Source organism: Maylandia zebra, linkage group LG10, assembly GCF_041146795.1.
Source record: "Maylandia zebra isolate NMK-2024a linkage group LG10, Mzebra_GT3a, whole genome shotgun sequence".
In the NCBI taxonomy this organism is placed as follows: Eukaryota; Metazoa; Chordata; class Actinopteri; order Cichliformes; family Cichlidae; genus Maylandia; species Maylandia zebra.
In genome coordinates this window covers 17,928,220-17,941,204 of record NC_135176.1, presented here as the reverse complement: position 1 = coordinate 17,941,204, position 12,985 = coordinate 17,928,220, and the positions used below count along the sequence as shown (strand labels likewise).

The 12,985-nt window shown below is 41.7% G+C and overlaps 1 protein-coding gene across 2 annotated transcripts in view; it reads left to right on the top strand.

The window, feature by feature from the left end:
* Nucleotides 1–12,985, top strand: part of stard13a (StAR related lipid transfer domain containing 13a) — a 52,089-nt gene that overhangs the window by 12,629 nt on the left and 26,475 nt on the right. For both annotated transcript variants that reach the window (XM_014409908.4, XM_023153494.3), the window contains one exon: nt 1,461–1,491. In XM_014409908.4, coding sequence (XP_014265394.3) covers nt 1,461–1,491 — 31 coding nt within the window. The remainder of the gene's footprint in view (nt 1–1,460; nt 1,492–12,985) is intronic.

Below are 12,985 nucleotides of genomic sequence, written 5' to 3'. Positions count from 1 at the left end.
CAAAATGCCCATCCCCACGAGTTTGAAGCCATTTTTGAGGCTCAAAATGTGGTTTTAGTGTTTAGTGTTTTAATGGATTACAGTTAGATTATGGTTACGTTTAGGCATTTTTGATGGTTAGGGTTAAAGTTTGTGTGTGTGTTTGGATGGAGGTAGAGGGAGCTCTAGGGACCATGGGATCAAACTGATGCAGAGGCGTGGATTTATTTTCTTCTAACCATGACTGATAAAGCACAGCTGCCTAAACTTTCTCTCTTTCTTTCTCACACAGACACGAACACACACACACACACACAAGCACGAGAGAGATCAAGATCAGATCAAAGGCACATTTGCATCAAAGCTATTTGTAAAAGCTTTTCTGAAAATAAGCTGATCCACCCTTCCTTTGTTCACTTTTCAGCTGTGAACTTTAAAACAGCAACATTCAGATAAAAAGCTTGTAGGAGCTGATTGAGGGGCTGCTATACACTACTGTTTCAGCACCGAGCATGAAACATTAAACAAAAATCTACTGCTACTCTCACCTTCTGACTTTGTGGATCAATTAGAATGTTTTTACATTATTACATATATAGCAGACATTGCTGACAATCATCTATCATATGATTGTCAGCAAACAAGACTGTTTTGTTAAAATGAGCATTGAAGTGCTTTTATTTTGAAAGCATAACTGACCATTTAGACAATATAAATAACTGCTTTCATGTGAAACTTCACTTTTACTATGCATCTGTCCTTTTTAATTGTGAACTGACAGTAGAGATAACGATTTGAGTAATACACAGTTTGACCTCAGGAAAACCCAGGATGATCACACTGAAGTTCAGTGAATCTCAGCTTTTTTGCATGGATGTGGGGTTTTCCATTCGTTGCACACTGTCTGTGTCAGGATGAAGTTTCCCACACAGAGGAAATTGGACTCTTGGGATCCCAAATCTTTCAGTTTATCAATTTTTGTGAACAAGGATGCTAACTGCATGTGTAATGCTCATCTCCTCATCCGAGTCTAACCTTTTGTTCTGACTTGTGCTGTCAGAAAATCACACAGGGACTAAAATCTATCCACTGTACTCAAGTTTAATGGAATGATTTACGATGATTTAAGTAGCTTTTTCTCGGACAGCCCTCTGCCTCAATCACCAAAAGCATGTCAGCGAGTGTACCACATATCCTTCACATGTGACACTTTTTCCTTTTAATTCCCAATAAATCTTTGGTAATACTAGTAAATAAGCTGTCTGGGCTTTGTGGGTTTTCATGAGATCGTATGGCATAAACAGTCATGAAATATGTTTCTCTTATTTGAGACAGATTTGGAATTTGAGTCATATTCCCAGTGTAGCTACTGCTGCTGTACGAAAAGCGTGTATGAGGGAAACAATGAGATTACTCTGCACTGTTTTACACGGCATTTGTACTTAACTCCTATTTTTTCCTCTTCTCTTTTTCCACGCCAGGCTACTGGAAAGATGACCAGCGACTCGGCAGGTACGATACCTTTTACAACAAGAGTGTGTGTGCTTGTGTGTGTGAGTTGGCGGCTGTGTACTTTCACTGTCCTTTCTGTTGGATTGTTTGCATTCCCACTTTGGGATAAAGCTGGCTTCTGGGAATATCTCCCTCAGGATTTCCAGCCAGTAGGTCAGCCACTCAGACGTAATGATATACTGTTTCTGCTGAAAATGCACACACACACACGCACGCACACGCATACACATGTATATTTAGTTGCAAAGCCATAGATAGTAAAACACACAAGCCATCTCTGCTTTGAAGCTGTGGTTTGGTGGAATTTTTTATGTGATAACAAACAGAGGTTTAACATCTCAGTCAACAAAACACACAAAAAAAGGTCTTTAATCAAAAATATATTTTCTTTTGTTTCTCTCTGGTCATCGCATTCCCACACACTGTGATACAAAGGTCTGGGTAGATGATTAATGAGCACAGCTCTGCCCCCGTCCGTATCTCTTATCCTCACAGTGTGTGTCCTTTGATTGACATGCACAGGCGTCACAGCTACTATAGTTAAGTGCAACCCAGGGAGATGTCTTGGTGACAGGGTCACATTCGCTGCACTGTGGAATTGTTTGCTTTTGTGTGTTTTGTCTGCATGTGTGTGTACCTGTATGTACGTTTGTGTAACGCTCGGAGTGTCTCAGATGTATTGCATCCAGTCAGACGTCTGGTGTGCGCAATGAATCCTTGGAGGCCGCGGGGAGGTCAGAGGTAACGCAGTCAGAGGCGATGCTGTGAGTGGCGTGTGACGGGGATGTTTGTGTATTTATAAGTAAGAAAATTTTTATACAGACGTGGCGTGCCGAGGGAGGAGTCCAGATTAGATTTGCCTGCGGCAGCATACGTGTGTTACAGTCATATCTCTGCTCCCATTGCTGACATTCACCCTGTGCTCTCTGACAGATAAACAGGGATTTTTTTGCATTTGCTTTAAACACAACTAATGGCAGCCATACTGCGTTCTGTGAGGGATCTCTCCTTGTTTGTTTGCAGATTATTGTAATTTTCCTCAGTGTGTATTTATTCATTGTGACAGGTTTATTGAATATCTGTGGCCGCGTATCACAGGGGATGGTATGCATTTGCAACTCATGCGTTTTTCAAGCCTGTGGAGAAAAACACCTTAATCCCTGCAAAGGTTATGCTTTCAACATGAATATGCAGTAACAGGCATTTACGCACTTTTGATCTTAAATTAATTTGCATGTGAAGGTTCCCTTCGTAGTGCCTGTGGCGTCTTACATCAGCATCGCTGAATGTTGCACTTTTCTGCACTTAACCCACTTAGAAACTTAAAATGAGGACAACTGTGATCATTTTGTTTAACCGAAGTGTCATTTCCCAGAGTAATCTGTCAATCTACCGCGTTATCCTGATTAAAATGTTCTAATTAGGTTAGGTTAGATTAACTGGTGATTCTAAATTGTAGGTGTGAATGGTTTCTCTCCGTGTTAGTCCTGCGACAGAGTAGTGACCTCTCCAGGGTATACCCTGCCTCTCGCACTATGACAGCTGGGATAGGCTCCCCCACGACTGTAAATTGGATAAATGGAAGAGAATGGATGATGGATTCCAAACAAAGTAATGTTGCAGCAGCTAATCTCCTTAAAGCAGATAGAAAGGTGCAGACCTGGGACTTTATTAAGCAAAGCAGTGACCTCATTCTTCCTAGTATCAATAACAGGAACTCTTATGTGTTGAAAGTCCACTTCATGAAATTACCCTTTTTGGGTTTTGCATTTTTTCAGACAGGCCACACACTGTCACTTCTCTGGCAAAGGTATTTAAGTAGAGCGCTGCTATTTTATAGCAGCCGATAAGCTACAGATGACCTTGGTTTAAAAAATGCACACTGACACACATTCTCCCCATTTTCACTGCAGCCCAGGATTATACATAACATATAATCCATCAGTATTTTTTCATGATTGAAAGGTGCTTAGGGAGGATGTGAGTAGCCTATGGCCCGCTGCCCTTTAAGTGTGTCTTTTGTCGGTCTGTGATATGTTTTAAAAATGTCTGGCTAACCTGCAGCTCCTGCTGGCTTCTGGTTCACATTTTCTGCTGATATTTAGCCCAAATGTTTAAAAAACATAATTGTAGTTATTGTTAAAGTGACAAAAATCATCCTATTTAACATAAAACATGTTTCAGTTTGACTGTAAAATTCTGCTGCTGTGTGTTTTGGATGAGTAGAAGTTTGCTCAGCAATTATGTTGCAATAAACCTTTATAACTTAATGTGATGTGCAGACCCACCCGACAGCAAACATTAAAGGTTTGTAGTCTGATGTAGGAGGTCCCTTATAAAGCTTTTGCTTGGCATGTGTGCTACAGTGTGTGTTTGTGTGTGTGTAAATATTGCTGCAATATGCAGCAGTGCTTTAACAAGTCTGGAAGTGGATTTGGCTGTAGTCCAGCTCTCTCCTGCTCTTCCCTCCTTCACCTCCCTTTTCATTTTTCTGCTGTCCTTCTGCCCTCTGCTGTCTCTGTTGAATTTCTAAACTCCCACAGTGAATTTCTTTTTTTTGTTTTAATGTTTCAATATAAAATAAAAGACTTTCCCTCACCCTAAAAGCTCAGACTTGGAGACTTGGGCAGGATGTAGTTCAATTAACCACACAGCAAGCCATATTATTTACCAGGTAATTGCATTAAAACACTCCCAAAGGCACGGCTACCACGCCCGTCATTGAGAGGTCCAGTTCAGGGACTTGAATTAGCTGATGTGAAGCGTAGCAGACAGCTTCCAGTTAATGACACTTGTGTTTGAACCGTATAATGCACGACTTTCAGTCTTTATATAAAAATATACTCCCTGTTGTCTTGAAGGCGATTGAATCCACCCTTCGGAGCCACGCTCAAGTGGCCACTTTAGTTTTTGGCATTTCCATGTTGCCACTTTGTCCACAGCCGCTACTTGGCAGCAATGCTATGTTCACCTGGTAGCTGGTTGCTGATGGCTCTTTGCTGCACAGCAGTTAGTGTACAGTTAGAGTAGCAAAGTTCAGAAAGATGCCTACTAATGATCAAAGGCCTGAACCCTGTACTATGAAGTGAGTTCCACATACTCAGGGTATCTTTCCATTATCTGGATTCAGTTGCATTCCTGAATTCCTAACATTGTGTTGGGTGATCAGGATAAGCAGTCACACAAAGCTCGTTATCAACTTGTTAAGTTAACCCAGGGTTTACCCTGCACGTTCACATGAAAGGGTGGTCTTGGCAGCATCTGATCAATCTAAAAAAGGTATTACACGTGTCATATGACTCTTCATGTACAGAAAATGATCCCTATGAGTGCTTCCTACTGTTGCCAAAAGAACCAGAGAGGAATGCTGAAGAAAATCGTTAACCTGGTAATTAAGCACAGAGATTGGTAAAAGAAAGATTTTAATTCCAATTAATTATTTTATCACTAATTGCGCTCTCAGTTCTTCTGTTTATTTCTAAGGTCACAGCCGAAATTTTAAAGTGTCCATGTAGTGTATCCAAGTGTATCCACATTAAAGTTTGGACATTGCTTCAGTTTGTTACAGATTAACAAAAGAAATTAATTTGATTCAGTGAACAGGTATTCTTGCTGTTTAAGCATCAGAATACTTTATTAATCCCAGAAGAAATCGCAGTTGGCCCAATACAGTAAGAACAGCAGCAATCAAGTTAAAGCACTAATATTAAATAAAACAATATATTCCCAAATATTGCATAATAGCTCTAATATATAAATATTCCCATATTACACAAAATTAAAATATAAAATAAAGTTAAAATTGACGTGCTCTTCTAATACTATCATACTCTTATTTTCTCTCTTTATAATACAGACCTCTGCACTACAAAGCAAGATTTTGTCTTATCCAGGTAAGTTCACAGTTAGCCCTGGGTTTTCAGTGCTACAAAGATGGTTACTTATGCTACAAAAATAATGACATAAATTCTTTTGTTTCCACAATTAACGTCAGTACGGACTTTAGAGTCTTGCAGTTAGTTTTACTTATTTAATTAAAATGTGTCCAGAAATGACAACAGAAAATGTAACAAACAGTGAGAACCATCCAAATGTTAAATACAGATGAAAGAAAATATAGACAGAAGGGTGACTGGGGCAGAGTGGAGACGTCTGGGAGACACAGTAGACACTAATGAGGGAAAACAAGAGAGGAGAAACAAAACTAAATAGAAAAGAAGAAGAAGAAACTATCAAAATAAAACTGGAAATAAGTCCTAAAAACACCCACCACACATACTTGACATTAGGATTCGGGAAACACAGGGAATGTAAAATAAACTGAAAACTCTAAACCTGAGCAGACTCCAGATAGCTATGATCAAGCTAAGGCCTGCGAATTAAAAGACAGAAACCAAGACCCCAAACAGGAATAATTACTGAAAGTGCAAAACTGAAACTCAGGCACAAGAACCAGCAGCATAATATACCCCAGTGTATAGATATAAAACCAGAATTCCCCAGGAATTCTCTCAGATTCTCAGATTATTCTGTCTTACTAACAGAGCTGTGATATGTGTGATATGTGATCAGTTTTTGGCATTAGGCATTTTTACCAACTTTCTTTCCTGGCTTCAAATAGGCTAAACGTTATTAATATATCGTCTCTATCCCAATGTGACTGACCAAAGAAGATAAAGCGCACGCTTTTACATTACAACGATTCTCCTCTCAAATACTCTGTGTTTTTCTTTCTGTGTGATTAACCTCTTCACATTGGCCCATCATATCGTTTCATCCTCCTTTGGAAAGTCAGCCACTCGGTTGCCAGTACACTTACTCTTAAACATTACACTTAAGTAATTGTGATTGGTCAGATGCTGCCAACGAGTCTCTGCTCATGTGAACACACAGAGGGAAAGCCTGGGTTTACTTAGGGTACGTGAATCGAGATAACGGAATGACATCCTCTGTATGTTGAACTTGCTTCATAGCACAGGCCTCGGAGCTGTGCCACAGGTCATAATCAATCACCAAAAAACAACGAGCAGGTCAAGGCGTAAAATGCTCCACAAGTGCTCAGAGCGGAGCAGAACTGAGATGGATGATAACTCTGTGAGCTTGTCACATCCTTTAACACACAAAACACCATTTGATTTATTAATAATGTGAAAATATTAATAACAGCTGCTGTTATGTAAACATTCAGCCAGTCTTAGACAAACAGACTGACTAAATATAGCGAACGTGAAGAAGACACGGCGACTCGAGTTTCAGTCTGATTAGTCTAAATGTTTCACCGTAATCATACACTTGTAGTTAATTGTAACAAACGCTTCAAACATTCAACTGTACTACTTGTGTATTTCTATCTATATTTTGGTGTGAGTATTGGTGGTATGTTTTTATGTTTATCTTATGCAAACTTATGTGTTTACTGTGTGTGGTCTTGAAACCCTATCCCAACACTGAGGGCTCCAGGAAGGAAGTTAGTCCTTGAGGATTTTCCAGGTAAAAAATGTTTATTTTAACAGCTAGTGTCTTTAAAACGAGACAGAGGGCAATAAGGAGGTCTTATCAGCATATGATCTGCACTTCAATGACCTGTGGAGTTTCCCTATAGACCCCCCTCCCGGTCATGCCCCAGGTCCTTCTTCTTCCATGCCACAGTCTGCACCCCATGGTCTTCTCCATTTAGCTTGCAAACCCCCTCGTCTCTCTCCTCCTCTGTCTCCTTCGAGCCTGCTTTCCTCTTTTTCCCATCTGCATCGTCTCTCCCCTTTGGTCCACATGCCAAGACCATCACTTTGTGTCTCACGCCTCGGGTGGGCCACAGTAATAGCCATATCCTGTAGGTGATCCAGTCCCCAGAATAGGAGGTGGACAGTATCAACAGACTTATCTTCACAGGCTGGACAAGGGAAGTTGTTGTTGTTGTTACTGGAGAGTGTGCGGATAGAAACTCTGAATGAGCTCCTGACCCACTTTCCCCTCCTCCGGCTCTTTTTTCTGAGGGAGGTGACCGGAGTACAGCATTCCTCAATGACTGATGCAGAAACATCAAAGAATCTTTTTTTTTTTTTTTGCCTGTCCCGTTTGGCTCTTTTGCCATCAGAATTGTTGTCTAAAGGCAAACAAAGATGCCCAACGGATTTACTTTACCAAATTGACCATCCCAGCCTTGCCATAATGGTCCATTTGATTCACCTTTTATTGTTTATTTTATTTTCACTTAATGAATACGGGACAGACTTGACTGGGGGAAAGAAGGGGAGAAAGAAAGAGGGAAAGAGAAACAGTTGAGAAGAGGGACGGGGGAGAAGGGCAAAAAACAAAAACCAACAGAACGGGCAGAGAAAAAAAAATGCATATATCAATCACCTGGGTCACCTGCTGAGAAAGAAAAAAGAAAACAAGCAGAAGAGAACAAGAGTAATAGAATAAACAACATCACAATGATATATGGGAATATGACAGTAAATACTAAATATTAAACATTATTGTGCAGCACATCAGATCAACAGAACACAGTGTGCTTTGAGGTAGGAGCCAAAAAGGGTGTAGTTTGTGGGTGTGATCACCCGTGTGTACACCTGTGAGCATGGACGCGCTTGTTTTTTGTTTTTTAAAAGGTTCCTTCATGTAATGATCTGCTAGAGGGTGTGGGGGGGCCACAGCCCCGTCCTCCAGGGCATGAAGCAGGTGTGGAGGAGATCAAAACTCCAGACATCCAGAGGCCCCCAGAACACAAGAGACCAAGGAAGACCAACAGAGGGGCAGCCGCGCCACTGTTCCAGAAAGAGCTGAGGAGAGTCCCAGATGAGGGCTCACTCAGCAGCCGCGGAGCAGAAGCCAGGGGGAGTTGCAGTGACGCGCCCGTGAGCTCCGCCGGCAGCCAGCCGCGCCTGAGTGACCGAGCCCCAGGCCGAGAGGCCGGGGGCACCCCACCTCCGAAGTGGCCCAAGCGAGCCCCAGGCTCCAGGCCCCGATAAGTGGCCGCCAAGGAGTGAGCCGGTGTGTACCTGGACGCCCATCCCCGGACACAAAGAACCACCAACGCACCGATGTCTGAGGGCGTCTGCCACTGGCAGGGGAAGTGGTGGTGGGGGGAGATAGGCCTCCATATCTTAGAGGTCCTGAGTTGTCCCCAGAAAGGTGGCGTCAGATACCCAACCTGACACATAGACACAGGCATACAGGCACACACAGATACAAACTTCCATTCCCACCCTCATGCTCTCATATGCACTCACTCCACACTCAACCAACGTGGAGACAGACATAAAGAGACGCTGTACACACGATCACACTCCCCAAGCGTACTCTACGAACCGGGTCTAGGAAAAGAATCATTTTCACTCAGGCTTTTTTTTTCTCTTGAAAATTTAATATCTTCAAGATTTTTGGTAAACAGATTTTACATCTCATTTGACTTTTTTGTCTTATTTGGGTTTAACTCTGTTCTCGTCTGAGTGCCACCATTGTCTGTCTGTCCCCACTACTTATTTCCGCTCATGCTGAGGGTTCACTGTCTGCTGTTGCTGGAAGCACCTGCCAATCACAGCATCGCTCTGATGTTTCAAAGGTCAAAACAGCAATATCAGTTCTGAATACTAAACACTGCAGCTTTTGTCAGTCATAAAAGCTAGCACTAAGAGAAAGGCCTACTTTTCTTTGAGGATGTTTCATGTTTTTTTTATATTTACCTCTGTGGAAACTTGTATCCTTAAATAGAAGCAACAGTGACGTGTACATGGTAGTGTTGTCTTATTCTTTTGGCTGTTCCCCGTAGGAGTCTCCACAGCATCAGCTCTATCCCTAGTTTCTTCTTCTGTCACACCAACCCTGTGCATGTCCGCCTTCACTACATCCAAAAATGCTTGCTGTGCTCTTCCTCTTTTCCTCCTGCCTGGCAGATCTATCTTCAACATCCTTTGCCTACTATTTCAACTATGTCTTCCCTGTACATGTCTAAACCATCTAAAAAACCAACTCATTTCTAATCTCATCCTTAAACTCTGCCACCTTTTCATCAGTGCCACCGTCTCCAAACCATACATCATATCAGGGCTCACTACCATCTAAACCTATCATTGTGTAAGCCTGCACTCTTTTCTTCACCTCTCTCTTGCAATGTCTGTTGTGGGTGGTTAACTCCAGGTATTTAAACCCATCCACCTTTACTAACTACACCTCTTGCTCATTCACACACATGTGTTCTGTCTTGCTTATACTGACTTTCATTCCTCTTGTTTCCTGCATGCACAGGTATATCCAGCTTCATTCTCTCCATCACATCAGCCAGCCCTCTACCTACATTTAGTCCCTGAATTTAATGTCTCTACTCTCACCCTGACACTCTTCCCTTTCCGTCTCTCCTTTCTTTGTCTTCCTCCAGCAGTCGCATAGTTTCCATTGGGAATGAATCTCATTCTTGATCAAAGATTTTACGCCTTACGCCCTTCCTGATGCAACCCTTCTTATTTTTTCAGCATTGTGACCAGTACTACGAGTGCCCTGGCTTGTGACCCGCCCTTTTCTGTGGCTGGGTTACTTGTAAAGGGCAGTATTTTTATTTCATGTTAGGCTGCTAAAGGTAAAGTACACAACCAAGATTGAGCACATTAACAGATGTGATCTGAATCCTAAAGAGTTAGCCTTCATAATACTTTCTGAGGATGTGAGCATATGGAATAACTGTGATTCAGTGTAAGATGATTACGTGTGTGTGTCTGTGGGTGGGCGTGTAAGTGTGTGTGTGTGTGTGTGTGTGTGCTCTCATGGATAACTAAAACACATAGTGTGAGGTAGGAATTTAGGTCGAGGTCACACAGTGCCATCTGTTCAATGGTTTCATTTAATCTGAAGGTTTTCCACTCAAGTGGGCTGCTGGTACTCACTGCAGGTGACACGATGACAATTAAATTTACTGACTGAAATGAGTATTTTTGCCACACACAGATGAGGTAAGCCTTTGTAAGTGACACAGGGGGGGGGGGAAAGGAGGTTATATGCATGCTCTTCAAGCTCAAACTGTTGGGTCCAGCGAGCTTTGCTGCTTGGCCTGAATGACTGAGTGTTGCTGAAAATAGAAGACAGGGAGCAGGGAGGGAGTAGCAGGGATGAGGAAAAGAAAAATGAGCTAGTGCAAGAGGAGGAGAAATGGATAGAGGGTACATGTTAGCTGAGAGGACATGGAGCATTTAAAGAAACGTTGAGAGAGTAGTTTGGTGAGATGGTTTTGTCACGGTCTTTGGTCACGTGATCTGTTAAATCATTGATTAGACTGAACTCGCTAACCCAGTCTCTGTGTGCAGCTATTGACTTTTTACAGTAATTTTATTGCGGTGAATGAGCGAAGCCTTCGACAGGGTTACATTTTTCTGGGAAAGAATGTGCAGGCCTTAGAAGATGACTATGTACATAAGCATATGGATGGAAAAAAAGACAGTGCGTGTAATGGTCTTTGTGATCAGTACATGCACGGGCACTGGCTGCACGATCTTTGCAACCTTAAATGACCTGATAGGAAAAAAGCAGGAGAAACTTGATTTCTCTTCCTGTTCTTCCTCCTCCTCCTCTGCCCCTGGAAGACAGCAGCCTTTCCCAAACCATCCCTGTACATTCTTTTTTTTGTAGCCACTGCAAGATCTGATTGCTCCCCTGGTGGAGACGCCCATGCTCTGCTGTGTATTTGTTCAGAAATTCAGATACAGGGTCTGCCCAGAAAATATCAGTTGTGCTGCTTTGATTGGCTGTTTGAGAGCTGGAATGTGTTGGGTTTGGTGTTTTGATTGCCTGCTGCTGTGAGAGACGGTGATCCTGTGGCGCTCGTTCTCTCTGCCCAAAGCAGAGGTTGACCTCACGGACCAGCTTAGCATCCACATATCACAGCCTTCGACATCACAGGGATGAAACCCAAAACTGACGGACTGTGGATCCAACTCCCGGGATGCAGTTTTCAGAGAAGTGCAGTCAGAGACCAGTTTTTCACTCTCATTGTACTGATATATACAAACAACACAGAAGAACCTCATAAGTGCGTTATTATGTGGGTTTTTTGTAAACACAGTATGTAATTATTTCATGTTTCTTGGTTAATTATTATTATTAGTATTCTTCTTTATTAATTGTTTTGTAAAAATAATAATTCATTAGTTACCCAGTTTCAGCTATGCATTAATAGATGTACATAAGTGTTCAAACACAGTGGGCCACTCTAAAACTAGAAGGTAAAGGTTTTAAATTTAATTTATTAGTTCCCCAAGCCATGACAGAGCCTCCACCGTGTTTTACACATGCGTGTAGATACTCACTGTTGTACATTCCTCCAGATCGTGATAGTATTATACATATATAATCTCAGTTATTTTAGATAAAAGGTTCAAATTTGGATTCATCACTTCATGAAGACCTGTTGCCACTGATTTTTAGTCCAGTTCTTCTGTAACTTTGCATACGTCACCTTTTACTCCCTGTTTCCCTTCCTTAAGAATGACCTCAGTGAACATCCAGATACATCTCTCAGGTCCCGTGGCAGCTCTTTGGTGGATTATTTACTGTTTCTTATGGACATTTTCAGACACTGTTCGTCTGCTGGAGATTATTTTAGCCCACCACATCTTTTGTATTCTCTTGTCCAGTTTATTCATAATTTTTAAGGACACGCTGCACACTGTGAATGCCTTCAATAGCAACAAAGTGTAAGACTCATTAAATTTTTCTTTTCCAAAATATATTCCCTCGTTTAGTGTCATCTATTTACATATTCAACCAGTGAGCTCTAATGACAGCAAAGGTTTGGTTTTACCTGCAGCACTCTGTAAAGTGACCCACGGCACACGCTTTCTGCTTTTCCACGTAACCCAGCTTCTCTTTAGTTTGTCAGCTGTGCTTTGCTGCAACATGTACACTAGATTTTTTTTTTAAATGTGAATGGAAAGAGTTAATGTTTATGTTTTTGTGAACCAAAGAGTGCTGCGGAATCTGGCTTTGCTTTACTCCAGATGCCTGCAGCTGGAAATAAGAACCTTGTTTGTGCTTTTCATGGCTCCCCTTAAGACATGTGTTACTTGTTTTAAAAGCACATACATGCTTAACTTCTGCACAGCCTTATTCTTTTTGCATGCTGTCATCATTATCATCATATATTTTATTTAATTCACAATTCCTTGGATGACACACAGGTGCACTGCCTCCGCATAGCCTCCCAGCATTCCCAGCATCATTAGTACACACCTACATTTCTATGGGGGCTGCCTGGCATCCTCCCCCTTCTCCTCTTTCATTTTTCTGTTTCTGTTTTGAGTATGTGTAAATGTAAAAGACAGATCGGCATTTGTCTTATCCTCTTTTTGCAAAAATATTACTTGCTTGTTTGATTAAAGTAATGAAAACAGGAATTATAAAGCAAATGATTTAATGTTATCTTTGCATTCTCTCATCTTTAAGTAGTTCTGCCTCTCTTCTTTTTTTCCTCCCATGCACACGTTCCCCTCTTTTATCCTTCCAGCTG